We start from the raw sequence: 19431 nt of genomic DNA on the forward strand, positions 1-19431 counted from the left end.
CTTCCTTCCTTCCTTCCTTGAGCATTTAATTCAGTTCATATTTCAGCAGTTGGAGAGAACCACCGAGGTCATCCTGCACCCTGCACAGCAGGCCTCTACTTTTTTAATTCACATTTGTACTGTCTGGGAGCAATAGGATCTTTTTTGTTTAGTGAGGCTTCTGGCACAACAGTAATAAAAGAACAGAATATGGAGTGGAAAGTTTGTCACTAAAGTCTAGTAACAGTTGTCAGTGAGCAGTTATTCTGCTGCAGGGCTGCCTGTCCCCTCTTTCTGCCGTAATTCAGGCGGTTGAACTCCTCCATGATCTGCAGCATGCTCTTTCCTTTGGTCTCTGGCACTACCAGGTAGACAAAGATGGCCATGGACAGACAGTATGCCAGGAAAATGATGAAACAAAAACTACCAAGGCCTTCCTGTGGGAAAAGAAAGAGGGAAAATAAGTTCATACAACTGATCTAAAAGTCTTTCTCTTATGATATGGTGTTCCTATTTTTGTATTAAATGAAACACTTGGCCAGGGACTGAGCTGATGTAAACCTTGCTTGCTGCCACTTTTGGACCAGCACTGAGGTTAAGGTGAACTAATTCTCTGTTCCTGCTGTAAGGAGAGAAGCTGTATGATCAGCAGATGTTGAATCTCACTACTTGACAATTCACAGAGGTGCTGAGCTGCATTTCAATCACTTTTCCTTCCCAATGTGTGTTAGCTCTGTCCCTCCTTGCACAGTTCCCAGACTGCACAGGCTTCAGTTTCCCTGCTGCTTCTTAGTGCTGGGTGGATCCATTTTCACATTAAACATAAAGGAGATGCACCTATAGGGCAAAGAGGGAAAGGAAGGGAGCCCCTTGTGATATTCAGATGATTTCTGACTGTGTCGGTGTCCCTGCCACCCTTCCCATGTTTTCCAGTGTTACTCTGTGTACAGTTAGCAGCATTTTGTGGTTCTACTACACTTTCATTACACCTCTGGGTAAAAAGCAAAAGGCCATCCAAACTATGGTTAATCCTGGCTGTCTGTTGCACAAAGGTCTGGAAAAGGGAAGTAATCTCTGGGTTCAAGAAAAATCTAACCTCCAAACAGAAAATTTCAAAACACCTTGCTTTGCTTACCACGATGAAAGGGAACAAAAGTCCAAGAAAGAAGAGCTGGATCCAGTTTGTAGCTCCATTAAAAGCATAAGCAGCTGGTCTGTATGACTGAATAAATATTTCTGTGGGTAGGGGGCATAATACTCCAGCTGAAAAAATGTTGGAGAAAAAAGAAAAAAAGTAGAAAATTTGCCAGATGTTTCTGTAACTCACACTTCATATGGCTGTAGAAATTGATGGTTTCATCTGACCCAGGCATGTTTGAAATGCTGCTTGGTTCTTCAGGAGAAAGACAAGTAGGAATGCAGTATGAAAGGAAGCTCTAACTCCTACCACAGTGCTGTAGAACTGGGAACATCTACCCCTCACTGAAGAGCAAGGATTCATGCTGTATGACAGCTGTGCCTCTCCTAAGAGTTGTGAGGAAGAGTTGTGATGCTGTGAGGAAGCCAGGGTATATGAAAACATTCCAGTATAAAACACCAACCTGGCCCGAGTCCGAAGCTCATGATGAAGATAAAAATGAGTGCAGCGGAGCAATATGGTATCCAGGAGAAAGAATCCTATGATGGGAAACAAAAATCAAATCAGAAATAAAAATTTCATTAATCCAAGTCTATTAGAAACAGGGTCAATCTTCATTATTACATAGTATTACATACATCTGTGTTCTCAACTTCCACACACTTCTCAAGGAGACAGTGTTGGCAGTGATCACACTTGTAGAAAGCTATTGACTTAAATCTGCACGTACATGGCTGGAAACAGACCACTGTTAGTATGATGGTTGGCTGCAACAATACTTCTACTTCAGCTAAAAAGTTTTTTGGGGAAAGGAAAATAGTATTGATGTCTGCCATGTAACAGAACACGAAGATGTGACACTTGGCTCAGATGCATAAGTGAGGTCTTACCTGTAGAGCAAGCGTGACAGTGAGAAGTCCTAAGGCCAAGGCCATAGCAGCGTAGGTTTTCCATAGCAGTGCCTTCCTCCCAGCACGGTCCACGAGGAAGCCCTGCAAACAGGAGCACCTGCTGTCAGCGCTCAGGACAGGTCCCACAGGGGTGGAGAAGCTGCTCAGCAGCTGCCTTCAGCAGCCAGGCAGGGATCTGCAGGGTGCTGGCCCTAGGAAGTGCCCCCTGCTTGTCCTACTGGCAAGTGAGATGGTGCTGTGTGATCAGCACAAAGTACTCCTGTTGGTTCACTGAAGGGAGCTGTTGCTGGATCTCCATTTGCAGTAGTTTCTAAAGGTTGAAATGAAACAGGCACTGCAGCAGAGTGAAATTCAGGTGACGATCCACTTACACACAGAGCTGTGGTGAGGATCTCAGTGATCCCAACTCCCAGGGAGACGTAGCGGGTTTGGGCAGGGGAGAGTCCAACTTGTAGGAAGACGTTGTATGCATAAAAGTAAACCTGGAAAGAATAGAAATGTGTGAAGGTTGCACCCATGTGATCACGTGTATTACACCAGCTTCTGCCTTTTTTGGCAGATAACAACTAATTAGGGCTTAAGTAAAGAGAAAACATTCTTGATTTTGGCAACGACTCCTCAGTGTTTTTATGAAGCTCATCTGTGGAGATGAGCTTTTACTAGCAGCTCTGCTTCTAACTCAGTAACAAAGACAAACTTTTTCTTTTTACTTTCAGCACTAGCTTTTGTCACATGTTACAGGTTGTAATTCCATCCAGCATCCTTTCACAAGTTTTAGTGTCTCATGTGCAGGACACAGAGCACATACAAGTTTTGACAGTACTTACTAAGCAATTGGCTTAAATGAACATCGTGTATCATCTTTAAAACTTTGCAGTGATTCTGATAGTCACCATTTTTCTGCGTGTAAGTATTCCTAACACATAAGAAATTGCATTTTAGCATTGTAACCCTTGCTAAACCACAGTTCTCAACTTATCTTAGCTCCCAGACTTCCATGGGAATGATTTATAACAAATGCTAACAACTTCCCACCTTACAGCCACTGCTCCAATTAGCATTTTACTCATTGCAGAAGACTTCTTGCCAAGAAACTGTAAACAGTGTACAAAGCAGAGAAAAGTAGCACGCGTACCACATTGACTCCGATCAACTGCATGCATGAGGAGACAAGAAAGAGAGTGATGAACTGCCAACGGACAGATTTGTCACGAACAAGATCACAAACACTCTTAGATTTCTCCCCACGGATGGCTTCTTGCTCTGCAATCATGTCATCCACTTCGGCCATGTGGTCGCCATCCCCCCAGAGCTGCTTCACAGCTGCAGGGAGAGGAGGAGAAGAAGATGACTCTGGGCCCATGCTCACCGGCTCACATGAATGCACAGGATTCCTTCCTGCCTTACAGAATGTCTTATAAATGCATCAGGCTCTTTGCTTGTCTGAACGTCCTAGAGATCTGGGTTCAGCTTATACCCAAATACAATTCATTCCTATCTATTTTTACCCATAAATCTCAATCACGACCTCTCCATTGACCAGCAAGTGTTTACAGTATTTCATATAGGAGAGGCTTAAATTTTTATCAACCCTTCCCCTAATTCCCTCCTGCTAAAGGTACAGTTCTACTGCATGCACCAAAACAGAGACAAGAAAAACACTTCCTATGATTAAATATGCAGCCAAAGAGTTCTCTCCCTTCACACCCAAAAGAGCCATAATGGCTGTTTCTCTGTTTATGTTAGCAGCTGCCATCAGGGTCACTGAAGATCTGGAATACTCACAGATACGGACAGAGCATCCATTCATTACACAGAGCTAGAAGGCACAGTTTCCAGGCTCTGACTGCTAAGAGCACAAATGCTTTGTGACCCGTTTCCTTACCTTTGATGCAACCCTCCTTGTCCTTTTTGTCAATGAGCAGGTAGCGGGGAGAGTCTGGGAAGAAGGGGAGGGTGAGCAGCTGAATGAGGGCAGGAATTGCATTTGCTGCCATGAGAACGGGCCACAGAGCTTCTACTCCCAGAACTTCTCTGAAACAAAAGGATTAAACTGTCTGTATGTTGATCCGTGCTTGCGAGGAAGCAGCATCGTTCTTCAGTCTTAACCATTTATATGATTTCTGTTTTTCATGCAGTTGAGAATTTGTGATGAGACAATTTGGTCTGGCTGCACACTTCAGCACACCTAAGAAAAGTTACTGATTTGCTTATCTGTAGACATGAATTATGTATGCATAAATTTTAATAACAGAAGAAATGAAATAGCTCTTACCTGAGGCCCAGAGCAAATCCTGCAAACTTTCCCACGGCAATGGCAGTGGAAGCAGTTATGGCAATCACCCCACGCAGCTTCTGTGGGGCGCATTCCCCCGCATACATGATATGGATATTCAGACCTAAACCTTCAGCGACAAATGACCGTCAGACAGGGCAGTACTTCTCATATGGATTGGATGGGAGTGAGAAATTGACCTGTCATATACAGTTAATTTAATCATGTTTGCGTTTTCTTATTTAGTAAGAAAATGCACTGAGTAATCAGGCACAAGGTAAAACCAGGCACTGCTCTCCCAGGCTTTTAATACCACATATAGGAATGCAGATTTACCTGCACACACTCCAGCAAATAATCTCCCAATGATGATCATCTCGAAGGACCCAGACAGCCGACTGAGTGCCATGAGAGTTGCGCTCAACAGAGCAGGGATGTTGGCAAGCAGCATGGACTTCTTCCTGGAATTAATTTAAATCAGTGGCATTCCTGGCCAGACGGAAGTGATGCAGCTTGTACACTGGTTAAAGACTGAGATCAGCTGCAGCGAAATAAATGGGAAATTGGAAAATGTCCTGAACTGAAACGTTAGTTGGAGTTTTTGATGCCTAAAGCACTTCTGTGTAATCTGTTGGAGCTAATATCTACCTTGGAGAGCATGCTTTGTGAGATGCTGTCTGTGAAATTCATTTTTAAAAGGCATGTACTCTCCAGATGATTTCTCTGGTCTGGATTGGCATTGGAATTTCCAAGGAACGGTATTCTCCTTGTGATCATTGGCAGCTTTTGCTATTCTGCTTCTTCAACAATCTTTCACATGAAGTGGCCCTGGGCTGCTCACAGGATGTCTTTACAAGCATATGTCTTCAGCAAGATGTAATCACTTCTGCGTGCAGGTATGGGTGTAAACAAACTAATGCAATCATTATTCCTACCTTCCAAATTTAACAGACATGTATCTGACAGACATGGAGCCCAGGAGCCCACCAATGGTGTAAATGGACACAATGAAGGACCACATCAAAGTAATTATCTCTTCACTGGGAGAAGATCCATATCTCTTCAGCCAGGTCTCATGTATGAAACTTTTGATGTACTTTAAGAGAAAAAAAGAAACCAATGGACTCAATCAGCATGTTTTCTGATCACTGCACCTTTTTTCTTAATTTCTCTTTCCTACCTATTTGTCTTGTCTGATACATTTCTGTCAATAACCTGGCTGAAATCTAAACCCCAGTAAAACAAGGAGTTTTGCCACTAACATAAACAGAGTCCATGTTTTAGAAACACAGTGTAATAAATCATAGTAAATATCAATACTAAATATCAACAGCAAATGCCATCTTCTGTTCACGTGCTAGAGCACGATTTGTTATACAGTTTTCCCCTTCATTGCCACTTATTCTTCTTTCTGCATCCTGCCTGCTGCTTTGGATAAAGTCTAGGTTTGACTTAAATTGCCTTCAGAGAGGTCAGGATTTGTCTCCTAGTGTGTATCATTCTGGGGTCTCTCTAATCTACTGTTGATAATCTCAGTGTCCTTTTTCATGATAAGGGTTCCCAGTGTGGTGACACTATGAGTTCAATGTCCTCTGCACTATTTGAACTGACAAACACCTCTCCTTCTTCAGCTGCAGGTATCAGCGCTGACCTGAGCTCCAAAGCTCCACTTCTTCCCTTTCCTGTTTTGCCTCACAGGCGTTCACACAGAACTGGTGTGCATAGCCAAGGACCTGGAACAAAGGAATCCAGGAACCTTGTGGACAGGAGAGTTTCTTGTGAACAATCCAAGTCAGTAATGGAAAAACGCCTGCCTATGGATAGCCCTCATCCTCCCCTTTCCCAGTTCTGTGGCAAATCAGTCAGAAGTTAGAAACAAGGATATACAAGAGCAATGGCAGCTGCTCTGACAATCAGGCAGCCACAAAAAGTCGTTTCGAGTGCGTAAGGAAAGACCTTAGTGATTACAGATAGAGGCAGGAATGCATGAGTGAAATCCATGCTGGGAGCTCAATCACTGAGCTGTCTGTGCTTACCTCAGCAGGAGAGTTCATAATGGAGATTTGCAAGCCATACTGGAAAGTTCCACCAATGCCCAGGACAAAAGCCAGGAGGAAGAGATTGCAGCTCATTTTCTGGCAGGAAGAAAAGTCAGCATGGAAAGCTGTTCAGACATGCCCCCAGATGTCCTGTTCTGCCTGTGGGATCGCTTGAAGGTAATGGAGTGAAAGACCACAGCAGCTAAAGCACAGGACAGTGAGACCTTTGTAGAAAGGAAAAAGGAAGCTTGCAGCTGTCCTCCAGAACACGTTTTACACCTCAGTGCTTCTGTCTTCAGCTTTGTCAACTTAATCTGCATAGAATTGCTGGTTGTGGGAGCATGGTACAACGTGCAAGCATCATGCGCACGCTTCCCTCCTATTTGTTCCTCCTCCTCCTCCTTTCCCATTTGTTATCTCTCCTAAGTGAATATTTTGTTCAATAGCTTGGCTGAGACAACATAAACATTTGGAGTTTGGAGGGCATTCCTGGTTTCATAGTTACTCACTCTGTTTTAGAAATATATCTGATAGGCTTAAGAATAGCCCCAGTGTGGTGCTGTGCTACATGTGTACGCCATCCCTCCCACTCCCCTGCTCTCTGTTACTGGGTGTCCCAGTGCTTTCTGAACAGCAATGATGACACGGTGCTGTACTTTCATCTCTGGAACAAATCGTTTTCAAAGGCAACACTGAGCCATAACTGGCAAACATTTACAGGCCGATTTCTGATCAGATGAACTCCGTTGTTTCAATGAGCATTGAATTTATCCGTGTCGCATCATTGCTGGCTTCAGAGGAATTAGTTCTGAATGGAATTGGTATTCGGTACGTTCATATATTAAATGATGACAGTCTTATCTACTTCTCCTATGCTTATCAAAGCACTAGGAAGAAGTGAGAATTGTGGTCTCTACCACTAGACCCATGCTCTGTGCTTACAAAAGATGCCACATATCAGCATGAGACTCACCAGGAGCAAAAAAAGCAGTAAATCCCATTCTAACTACAAAGTTTGCATCTGCAGCAAATTTCTGACTGTTATCCCAGTTCTGCATTATAACACCATTACTTGGTTATTCTTTTATTGGGTTCCTTAGGTACCTTGTTACTTCTAACCCCGTTATTGAGGAGGACATTTTCCATCTCCTCGTCCTCCTCCATCTGTCAAATCATGCAGTCTTGTTTGCTTGCCCTGCTCTGAACTCCCTTAGTTTGTCATACATCAGGCATTAAATAGAAAAGTGCTCTCAAATCCAGTTTTCTTTGCTTTTTAAAAATATTTCCTTGCAACATATTTGATAGCTCTCAATCATGATTTCATACTATTATTTTAAATGCATTTGATTCAGATTGATTTAACTTTCTGTACTTAATTTGTGCAACGGGTCCTTTAGAATAGCAGGAAGAAAAAAAATCTGTATTGAAAAAATTCTGTGTGGGGGTGAAAAAAGGAAACGTATACCAACTTGCATGCAAAGGTAGTCATCTCAGCTTGCAGGCTAGATCTTTCCTGATGCTTTGTTTGGACACTTTGGGAAAAGTCAGGCTATATATAAAGAAAGAGGAGCCTGAGATAATATTTCAACATATCCTTTCATTCTCTTTCAGTGTTTACACTCTCTGGTTTGTCATGAAGTTCTTGCTATTTGCTTTGAAATGTGTTGGTTACTGATGAAACTGCGAGCAATTCTGATGAGTTATGCATTCATGCCAGCTCAGCTGGGCGATGAAGCTCCAGCAACAGAGCTGCAGGAGACAAGGAAAGGACAATAAAGAGGCATTAATGGAAGCCAAAGTCCAGAGTCTGGCATGGACTAGAGCGGACTGGCTTGGACTCCCCAAAACACAGCTTGGGTAATTAGTCATCGTATTAACAGCAGAGGTCCTGACTGCTACCTTGAGCCTCAACACAGAAAAGCTGTCTGAAGCCTTACTCAGAAACTTGACTAAGCGTGACTAAGCTTGTGCATTCATGCTTGAATTATGGGATCAGCCGATGCTTTAAGGCTACCAGTTTGTTGCCTGAAATTCAAGTCTGCGTTCCTGTAACACGCTGAGTGCTAGGAAAGCTGAACGTCACTTTTAAAACCTGATCGTAACATAAATCAATTCAATCTTTACTTTTAGCCCTAATTCTCAATTGGCCTCTTTCTCTGGCAGTTTCCAGTGCATTTCTGGTAGAAGGCTTTTACAGGCGATTCAGACAGCTTAGGGGAAAGCATTTCAGCTGTTGAGTGGCTGCACTGGGCAGTGCCATGCTGGGATTCTGCACGCCTTCAGTTTCTGGAAGAATCTGGGCTGGTCAGGCTGGGACCAAGCTGTGTGGGACGTGAGAGGCAGATTATGCAGAGGAGCACTCAGAGCATAGCAGCAGGAACAGTGCTTCTCTGCTGTGATGGTAATCAGTCATTCCTACACTGCTTGGGGATTTGATTTTTAAACCATCATGAGTCTCTGAGAATCACTTCTCAAGAACCATTTGTGCCCAGCGCTTCACATGATTAGGAAATTAACCTAAGTTAGTGGCATATATTCTTTCTGTTAATGAAGGTATGTTAATTCAGTAACAAATAACTATCTTGTTAGATGCTTCAATTAAAATGCAACCAACTAGATCAATTAAAATGTAACCACTGTTTACCTTTGCTTAATCAGTCTAAAGGCACCTGATTTCAGGCCATGGCTATGAAAAGAACTAATTGGAGCTGAGGTTTTCTGATGCATAGTCTCAGGGCTGGGTCTGAATGCCTATCACTTGTGGGCAGGCATCTTCTTCCAGGGCTGACTTGCAGACATCTGTCCTTCCAGGGCCCTGGGGAAAGCCAAGGAGCTCTGACTCAGGGTAGCAGCCATACAAGTGGCCCAGATGAGGGCCTCTGGACATTGCAGGGTTTCTCCTCAAACCTGTGCTTCCTGGCAATTTTGTGCCAGGCCTCTCCCTCCAGCCGGGCATCTTCTCTCCCACCTTCTCTTCCATGCCTCATTTCTATTTCCCATCTTTTCCCTGATCCCCACTGAAGGATGGAATGTTTTGGTATCATCGTGATGGTACCAGCACTTTTGCTTTGAGTGTGTGCATTCATCAGTCCTCTTTCCTTCAGGCCCTCACTGCCGTCTCCCATGGTATGAATGAAGAGTTCCTCTGCATTTGCTAGCTTCCAGCTGTCTTGCTGCAGGTTGTCTTGTCTCAAAATCCTATTTGTCTCAAAATCTCAGTGTTGTCCAATAGCTGCTGTTGCCATGTGTTTATGTGAATGACTTGTAAATAGCACCAACTGCAGATAAACAAACATTTATTTTTTCTACACTGTAAACTGTAGGTAGTGAAAGATTGTTCTTGCACAGACTCTGGAAAAATACATCTGCCCATGCCCAACGTGACAGTAATACACTCAGAAACATTATGTTTACATTCATGACATTCAAAAATGCTGGATTTTTTTAATTAAAATTGCTTAAAAATATACAGAAAGAAACTTTACTTATTTTGCCAATGTTCTCTTTACTGCTACCATTGCCTCAGCAGAGCACAGGTGTGAAATGGAGTCTTAATCCCTGCAAGATGCACAGGCACTGTCCAGGCAGGACCAGAGACAGAACATAGGATTGGATGGCAAGAAACAAGCCATGAAGAAAATCAGTCCAGAGTAAATAGTCTGCAAAATGGTGACCAAAAATCAGCTGTATGAGCCACGCAGCAAGTGCTAGAAGCTTTGCATCCATCACATGCCTTTATAGCTGAAAATAATTAACTGCTTGCTATTGCTCAACAAGTAGTTGTCTATTTGAAATCACTTAATAACAGAAACAGGAGCACTGAGACACGGTTCTGAGAATTTCATCTGCTGTCTGAAAGCAGAATTTAATCATATTAATTTTTATATCTGAGAGCCCAGATTTAGAAGGAAAAAAAAAAAAGGCTTCTGGGGTGCAGATGAAATTTAGGAGAAATTCAGAAGAAAGATGCTGAAGCATCACATGGTGGTGTTTGCTGATAAGAGAATAAGGCATCAACCTATTACTCTTTAATATGTGTGTTACTTAGTATTAAAAACCTACAGCAGATTTTTAAACTTTTGTTGCAATTTAGTAGCTGATGTATATTATAAATCTGTTCTCCATAAGCAGAAACACAATTGTGACAGCACAAAGTTCTGTGCAAACCACGATCTGTGACACTGATAAGCTTTGGCTCCTAGCTATGGAGCCTTCAGAGGGTGCATGCATTTATCCAAAACTGTCTTTGAATTTGGGAGAGGAGGGAATCTATTTGTCATTCCCTTTTTTTTTTCTTTTCAAATCATGGTCCATCCTAAGCTCTAAGCCTCTGGGGCCAAATTTTAGATTTGAATACCTACACACAGTATCCTAAATGAATATTTAGGCATCTGGCAGCATGGCCTGAGTTTCACTGTCGGTTGGAAGCAGGCACTTCACATTTCAACTCACAGAACCTTGCTTTTAAGCAGCAGGAAAATGGTCTGTGTAGCAACACAATAAATAGTTTGAATGTTACAAAATTCAGCTGACAAAAAGGTGGCTTACAACCTTTGTAACATCTACTGACATCCCTGAACAAAGCAGTCAGGTTCCTTGTCTTGCTATATCATGCTGCTGTCAGGCATTTCTCTGATATACCAGCTTGAAAGTGTTTCAGTGGAACCACCACATCACTCATGATCTGCTTTTTAAGAGAAACTCTCGAGCATTTTGGCAGGAAGGCAGTCCCTGAGAATGTCCCCAGGAGCTGACAGAGGACAAGCAGTGGATGCCCCATCCGTGCAGGCATTCAAGGCCAGGCTGGATGTGGCTCTGGGCAGCCTGGGCTGCTGGCTGGCGACCCTGCACATAGCAGGGGGGTTGAAACTACACAATCATTGTGATCCTTTTCAACCCAGGCCATTCTATGATTCTATGTTAGGGTTTCAGCCAAATGGTGGCTTAGGAGTATAACAAATGAAGTAAGTAAGTACTGTGATCCTAATGGCTGAATTAAGAGCGCTATATTCTCCCCAGCCCTGCTCCCCTCTCTGTGTCCCTGCAAAGAGAACATAAGCACTGCTGAATTTCCCCCAGCTGCCATTCTCCTTCCTTCTGCTACAACGTGGTGGACCTGATCTCCTCAGGGCCTTTATAGAAAGCTTCACGGCTCGGAGCTCTGAAGTTCCGTTTCCTGAATTCCTCTGAGATTTCCAGGAAGGACTTTCCTTTGGTCTCAGGAAGGAAGAACCAAATGTAGAGAGCAGTGCAGATGCAAACCACAAGGAATGGGACGTAGCAGAAATGTGCTAAATTTTTCTGAGGAGGAGGTAAAGAACAAGATGATATTAGAGATATTCTGTACAACAGCAAACAGGCTATTAAACCCCTTCCCTGCATGGACTAACTTCATCCAGAGGGTATTTGTGTGCTTCCCAGCAAGGAGGACAGCAGCTCTCCAGCACAGTTTGGGAGCTTTGATGTAGCAAGAAAAGTATCTCAAATCGTGTTTTTCTGGCTTTCTGTCTATACATAACTGTATAGAATGGAGATCCACAGTAAGAATTAAGATGGGATTGCATATGGTGGAGTTTTGCTCCCTTTCACTTCAGGAATCAACATGGGGAATGGTGCCAGGGTCTGGCTGAGGGGAATTACATTGCATCTCTAGTCCCGACCATTCTCAGTAGAGGATGGAGCAGCACTAAAAGCCATTCATGCCTGCAAAGCTTCACATCAACTTTACATCAGAAATCACCATTGCATTGCCTTGGGAACGCACCACAATGAATGGAAAAGCTGTTCCGACCAGAAAGAGATTCAACCAGAGCAGAGACCCGCAGATCATGTAAGCAGCTGGTCGGGACATCTGATCAAATATCTCTGTGGGCAGAACTCCTGTTACACCAGCTGGAAAAAGAAATAGCAGGAAAGTTAACAACGCTGTTGGTAACACTGCTGATGAAAACCAAGAGAGCACAAGCAAAGCCAACGTGAAATTTGTGAGAATAGTAAATTGTATTCAGTAAATTATTCTCACTAGTCAGCAATGCCAGAACAAGTGGTAAAAGAGATAAACTGCAGTGGGGAAGTCTTGGGTTAAATATTAAGGGCTGGCTAATTATTTAGTCTCTTTCGTGTTGAAATGAACTGCTGGGAGAGGTTTTGTAACCCACATTATTCTCACTGGGATCTGGCTGTGAAAGTAGCTCATAATTAGTTCGATCCTATGACACTGTAAGGACAAGAAATTACTTCCAAAGGCATGTGCTTGCACACAACTGCAGACTTCCATGGCACCCAAAAGTTTCAGTGAAACGTGGGGAACTGACCTGGTCCAATTCCAAAGCTCAGGATATAGGCAAAAATGCAGGCCATGCTGAGATAAGGCATCCAGCTAATCTGAGTCTGCAGCCACAGGGAACAACGAAAAGCCAATCAGAGCACTTACTGTTACTTGCCACCACTCGACACCCCAATCACATGAAAAAGCAAAGGCCAGTTGCATTTCCCTTAAATAATCCAATGAAGTCCATTACCTGCTGACTCAGAGCAACCATGAAGACAGTGGCCCATCCTGCCATCAGGATGTATCCTCCCAGCAGCAGTGGCCTCCGGCCAGCGTAGTCTATAATCATGTTCTGCACAAAGTAACACAGTGAAATAAAGCAAAATGTTTGACATCTGTTTAGATTCCTGCCTGCTCCCTCTTGTCCCACTGCAACTCTTAGCTGAAAGAGAAAAGCTGCTCAGGGGAGGGGGTCTGGCAGGAGCCAGCAAGATGGTGGTTGAAGGAGACACGAACATCCCAGGTGCACCTAAACCCTTACTGTAGCTGTGGTGACATAAGGGAAAAGTTTCATTTTCTAGAGACAGCGTGCACAGATCAGAAGCACAGTGTCCATTCAGACCCTTTCAAAGAGCATTTTTCAGACAGTGATGACAATGCAATGTCTTACAAAATACAGCATTAACCCCTCTGGACACGAATGCTGAGAGTTTGCCTGACCGCTGTGTTATGAAGTGCTTCCTTGGGATATCAGACAATGTAAATTCGAAATTCCTCACTGTCAGCACAGCTGTGTGTCAGCAGTGTTTGAAGAGCCTCACACAAGTTACAGATGTGATCAGTTCACAGCTCCCTGTGCCGATGACAACATACGGGATTGTGTCCTGAGGAATTCCAGCCTCCTGGAACACGTAAGCTGCATAAAAGTACATCTGTGGAGAGAAGAGAAGAGAGAGCAGTAAGGAAAGGTGTCTGAAAATACATCCACTTGCTTTTTCCTGAAGGACCATGAAAATCAGGGCTGGATGCCAAAAGGTTTTTCATGTATATTAAGCAGGCATCGTTTACTTTTTATGCCATCATTTTACATACTCCAATTCAACTTCTCCCACTTCTCACAAGATTCCTCCTTCACCTCTTCGTTCATGCCTTCTGCAGCCAGATCTGCAAAAGCAGAGCAGAACACTGCTCCTTCTTCTACAGGAAGAGTGTAAGACCCAAGTGCTTGCACCCATGGCCCACACAGTGCTGCTGCTGATTGCTGCAGTCACCAGCAGCTCACCGAATCGTTCCCGCAGAGCTGCATGGCACTGCTCAGCACGACGATGCTGATCAGCTGCCACCTCACCGCTGCGTTTCGGATCAGCTCCCAGGGCTTCTTCGCTCTCTGACCTTTGGCAGCAGCCTGTTCAGCTAGCATCTCCTCCAGCTCTTCTCCCAGGTCACTGCTGCCTCTGAGCTTCTTCAGTGCTGCAAGGACGAGAAACTCAGGCTTTACCTTTCTTTGCCCATCTCTGCAGGCCAAACAGCTGAGCAGTAGATGATGGTTGTGGGAAGCTGTAGAACAGCCCATGATCGTGGCATTGCCTCCACAAGTGGCAAGTGGTGGCCCCTTGAAGGACTAGGGGGTAGGAACTGCAAATCCTTCCCTGTTGTTTGACAAGAGAATATTTCCAGTCCATGTCATTCCAGCAGCCATGCTTCTGACTCATACCTCAAGTGGATTCCCTGGCAAATGCAGGCAATTAAGACGTTCTTGGTACATGTTTCCTGGAAACTAATTCCAGCTTCTCTGTGTATGGGGATTGTATGCTACAAATCTAAGCAAATCCCTTAATATGAACTGGCTGCACATTTGGTCATGAGCTCCTCAGCCAGCATTTATTTCACTTCATAGTTACAAAACATATACGCCATTGTGAACACAAGCTCCACCTTTTGACCTTTTCTTTGTATCAAAAAACATACTTTTTTTTTAGGAAGATGTCTTTAAATTATCTTAATAAATCATAAATATTTAAGATTGTAGAATGCTGTTTAGCTTGGAAGGAGGAAGTAATGACAACTGGAATGATACAATGCTTCTCAGATAGAAAACCATGGCACCATTCTCATGAGATTACAGCCTAAGTCTTTGCAAAAAAAGCAGGATGCAAAGAAGTATACATTAATCTGTGCTCAGAATTACTTTGGTTCACACATATGCAACCAACTACCACCTGCTTAATGGTGCAACAACTAATGCACCTGCAAACACTGGTGGCACCGTGTATCCTGTACAGAACAAGTATGGTTCTGGTTTGTTCACCAAATGTTCTGGCACATTGTGGGACTGGAGACAAAACCCATAGTACTGGGCTTCATCTGAGGAGACTGGTAGGTCACCAAACAGAATATTTGTGTTGGGAGGAATCTACATTTCAATTTGCTTTGGGCTGAATACACTGGACTGTGTGTGAAGATATGCAGTTAACCTTCTATGACTTCTATGACTGTGTGTGAAGATATGCAGTTAACCTTCTTAATGTGCCTTTGCCCAGTCAGCAGATCCCATTGCTCAGTGGGGGGCTGGCTGTCACCCTAAGCTCACCAGAGATGCAGGACTCTCTGTCTCCACGGTCAATCAAGAGGTATCTGGGACTTTCAGGAAACCATGGCAGCACCATGAGCTGGATTAGGGCAGGCACAGCATTGCTGGCTAAAAGGAGTGGCCAGCTTTCCTCCCCTCCTAGAAGCTCCCTGGAGAAAAAAAAAACAAGTATCTTGCTCAGTAAATCTTACAAGAGACCAGAATCATCTGCTGTGTGTGGGCAGTGGAAGAGAAAAGAAAGGGAGGAGGAGTAAAACAAAAAGGAAAAAAAAAAAAAAAAGGAAAAAAGAGAAGAAAAATAGGTGAAGTATAAACTGGGCTTCTAGCTTTACATTACCTGAGTCCAACAATCTGGCCCAGCACCAGTCCCAGGGCTGTAAAGGATGCAGAGGTCAAGGCCACAGCCCCTCGGAGCTTCCTTGGGGCACTCTCTGCCAGATACATGGGCTGAACGTTCATGCTTACACCTGGCAAGGCAGACAAATGCTGGCCTCAGCTTGCAGACAGAAGAGATGAGGGCAAATGCAGTCAGCTCTTGTCTTGCAGGAAATGTGATGTCTGACCTACCTAAACTTGTTTACCCAAACCTTTAATTTCAGATCTGATTGGACTAGAGGATAAATCATTTTCATGTCTAAGATCATTCCTATTTCAGTATCTTCTATTTCTAATTGATCCTTTTGATAACTTTTGGCCTGTTAGGCTTCTCGTTCCTGCACACCTCATACCTGCATTCACACCAGTAAGGAACCTGCTGAGCATAATCATTTCGAAGGATTTCGCCATCTGGCTGAATCCTGACAAGACGGCGGCTACGATCACAAAGACGTTGTTAACCAGCAGGGACATCTTCCTTCAGAGAGAAAAGAGATGGCTGTGAGCTCAGACGTGTGCCAGGTTCGCGTATTTCCCCTTGGCCTAAAAGAAGCTGCAAAGCTTCAAGTATAATCCAGCACCTCTTACCTTCCCAACACAATGGCCATGGGGCCAGCAGCAACAGCCCCTGCAAGGCCTCCCAGGGGGAACATGGACACGGTGAAGGACCAGAGCAGCAGGACCATGCCGCTCTCCAGGGGAGCACCTGTGCGTTCCAACCATGTTTTGTTCATGAACGTCTGGATGTACTGCGAGGGAAGGACAGTGCAGCGTGACCGCGGAGAGAGAGAGGCGTGTGAATGCTTCTGCATCCATCTGCCTGTCCTGGGTTCGTGCTGTTACACCTTGGGCTGAAAATGGCCTCCAGTTCATAGACGTGTTTTTAGCAGAGGGATAAGGATCTAAAACTGTAGCTGCTGAAAAGTTGTACTTGGCTCGTGTGTCTGCGTAGCTGTTTTGGGTAATTTAAAAACATGCATCGTGGGTCCAACTTCGAATTTAAGGACAAAAGTCAACTTCATAGGATGTAGGTTGAAAAAATTTAGAATTAGATATTTTAAAACAACTAAAAGCAAGGCTTTTGAAAGAATTCTTGTGACTCTAGATCCTGAATAAGGGTGGCTCGTGACAGCAAAGTTCTGTACCTTGACTATGACTTACACAGAGGTGACAACACATTCCCACCCTCAGTACTAGCAGACTGCTTATTTTTGGAGGCAGGCCACCATTTGCAGCCTGAATAGGGACACCGAGGCAGCGTGTGTCTCAGGAGGAGCCTCTCAGGCCCACAGTACTTACAAAAGTTGGAGCATTGATGATGGAGATGTTGTAACCGTACTGGAAAGTGCCTCCAATCCCAGCAGCACACACTGTCAGGATCAAGTTCTTGTTCTGAAGCTGAAGAAGATGGATGCAAAAAGGATGACTTTTGTGCACAGAATAAAATGGCTCAGCAGACATTTGGCCCATTGTGTGATGAGTATTAGCACAGGCTACAAATGATGTTATATAATGGGAAGTACAAAAGACAGAAAACAAAACACAGAGTTCTAAAATCTATGGCTTCCAAAAGTGAAAAATGATATTAAGATTCCATATTAATACTTTGCTGCCATTCATTATTTGGAACTGCTTGAAGGCAAAGGCTTGCAAGTATCTTTTGTTTAATATTTAATGCATGTGCTTACAGAAAGTCAGCATAACAACAGCAAATTCTGTCAGGGTCTGGTGTTATTGCTTCAATTAATTCAATTCTGTACAAAACCTGTACCCATGTGATGAATTATTCAAGAAGCATTTGGCAAAGTTTAATAACTTCTGAATCATTTCCAGCTCCCCTCTAGTATAAGAGAATTTCTCAGGGCTATTTACATGCAAGGCACTCTTGTTCACTGGCATGCTATTTCTTCTACCCTTTTACTGCAGTTATATTTTCTTTTTTTGTCCTTTCATTTTAGCTTAAAATAGACTGCCTTTCCTGTGCTGCTTCAGTTTTCGTACACAGCAGGCAATGTCTTTCTGATGAACTTTCCTGTCACACCGTTGTTCCTACAGGTGTTCAGCAGTCTGCAGTTGAGTATTCAGTCAGAATACTTTCTGCATTTTCAGTATAATGATGGTGAAATACATGGCAGCTCGTGGGTTCTGTGTCACGTTCTGTGCCTCCCTGAGGTCATTTCTTCACTGCCCACTGCTCATATAGCCATTTAATGGGGCTGCTTCACGCAACATCATGGGATCAGGGTGCTGGTATCAAAGAGAAGCCTCTTGCCTCAGGAAGGGTTAGAACAAACTGGATGCTCACTGTCAGGCTTACGAACAAAAAAACAGTCATGTGTATTCCCCTTTCTACATATTTCTGTTGATCTTTCCTCCTCTATTGTGTTTGTAAATTCCAGTTCATACTTGCCACCCTTGAACACGATGCTCTTCTGTGTGTCTGACTTTCCACAAATGGACCCACTGCTCCTACAGAGCAGCAAGCCACGTGCCAGCAGCATCAGCTCCCCATACCCACACCTCCATCCTCACTGCAGCCACACTACCAATCCTTGTCTGTTCTCATGTACTTTGTGCCTGTGCTTTCGGTTTCTCTACTTGCACATGAGATGCTGTGCCTGGCAAGCAGTGCCCTGGCGGTGTCACTGTCTCATGTCCCAAGACCACTCTGAGCTCGTTGGGGCACCTGGCTCTTATCCTGACACTGCCTGCACAGTGTTCCAGGCGGCCCAGGGCCAGACTTGCACAGCATTCCCCACAGGACAGCTCTGCAGGACGACATGATGAGCCCGTGCTCAGGCTCAGCTGTTCACCACCAGGGCAGGTCACCTCAGGCCAGATTTTGTTTTGCTGCATGAATATGACTCCACTGACCCAGGGGAAGACTTAGATATCCTAAAGCTGGGGAGACCTGTCTGCTTCACCTGCTCAACTTCTTCTTACAGAGCCATCTACCAAAGAAAGGAATGGTTTGCCTCATCTACCAGTAGTTTCTAGATCACAAATTCAAATAACCTTAACTTTTTCTCTTTCCTCAAAGCCTCGTAATGTCATTAACTTCCAGAGGCTCAGATAAGACGTTCTCCCTGGCAGAAGCACGGCAGACTGCTCCAGCCCTGCGGCTAGAAGAGGCTGAGCTCTCTCCTGCCCCTGTCAGAGGACACACTGCGCTACTTGCACTTTCCTTGGCACCGCTTTGCTGTCTCACTGCTGCGAGCCCAGGACTGTGTGTGCCCTGCTATCCCTGCTCTTCCCACCAACGCCATCCAGATGAGAGAGATGTCCTGTGCCTACAGCAGCACGCTTCTTTTTATCTTTAACCACAGTGTCTAAAGACAAAACATTCCTCCTGCTGATTTCCCTGTATTCATTCTAGAGACTATCACCTATTAGAGCCATAAGCAAAGGGAAAATGTTTGCTCCTCTCTTCCGGAGCCACGGCGCAGCGCCGAGCTCACAGCCGAGCTGCCCTGCAGGGTTCCTTCCCAGCCTGCATTCACGTGTGATGTGCAGCTCCAGGAGAGCCCTCTGTCAGCTCTAAACCAGGGACTGGGACGAGCTGACGAATAATTCTACAATAGCCTGTAAGGACTTACATAGCCTTATAAAAATAGGGGAAAAAAATAATAGAAAAGTTTATGGTTCTTACCAATCTCTGCAGCTTGTTCATCCTCTTTGATGGTCTTTCCCGTCTTGCCGAAGCCTCGCGTGCTCTCAGCAGTGCTCCAAAGGATTATTTAAATCTCCAGCGTAGGTACCGACACTCATTGGCGGAGAGCAGCCGCCTCGCATCCCGGCCGGCTCCGGGCACGAGGGATCCGCTGCGTCCTTTGCCAGGGAAACGCCGGCACTG

At 44.4% G+C, this 19431-nt stretch overlaps 1 protein-coding gene across 1 annotated transcript; it reads right to left on the reverse strand.

Annotated features, from left to right (window-relative positions):
- Positions 1–6: 6 nt before the first annotated feature.
- LOC122176902 (solute carrier family 2, facilitated glucose transporter member 11-like) lies at positions 7–19430 on the reverse strand. Its single transcript, XM_042865883.1, has 24 exons — positions 19228–19430; positions 16878–16976; positions 16167–16327; positions 15932–16056; positions 15541–15670; positions 15204–15352; positions 13896–14083; positions 13435–13545; positions 12864–12965; positions 12657–12732; positions 12107–12234; positions 11447–11643; positions 8242–8248; positions 6340–6438; positions 5239–5399; positions 4640–4764; positions 4304–4433; positions 3914–4062; positions 3164–3351; positions 2400–2510; positions 2008–2109; positions 1581–1656; positions 1115–1242; positions 7–416 (listed from the first exon to the last, which is right to left on the reverse strand). Exons 1-24 carry the CDS (start codon positions 19246–19248, stop codon positions 210–212), a joined length of 2970 nt encoding a protein of 989 aa, XP_042721817.1. The 5' UTR covers positions 19249–19430; the 3' UTR covers positions 7–209.
- Between the last annotated feature and the right edge of the window lies 1 nt (position 19431).

This window comes from Lagopus leucura, unplaced genomic scaffold, assembly GCF_019238085.1.
Source record: "Lagopus leucura isolate 7727_CA_CO unplaced genomic scaffold, USGS_WTPT01 Super-Scaffold_806, whole genome shotgun sequence".
Taxonomy (NCBI): domain Eukaryota; kingdom Metazoa; phylum Chordata; class Aves; order Galliformes; family Phasianidae; genus Lagopus; species Lagopus leucura.

Coding starts and splice junctions, on each gene's coding strand:
- LOC122176902 (XM_042865883.1), bottom strand. CDS start 19,248: ATGAACAAGCTGCAGAGATTG. Junction 16,977..19,227: donor TGAACAAGCTGCAGAGATTG/GTAAGAACCATA, acceptor CATCTTCTTCAG/CTTCAGAACAAGAACTTGAT. Junction 5,400..6,339: donor TTATGAACTCTCCTGCTGAG/GTAAGCACAGAC, acceptor TTTCTCTTAAAG/TACATCAAAAGTTTCATACA.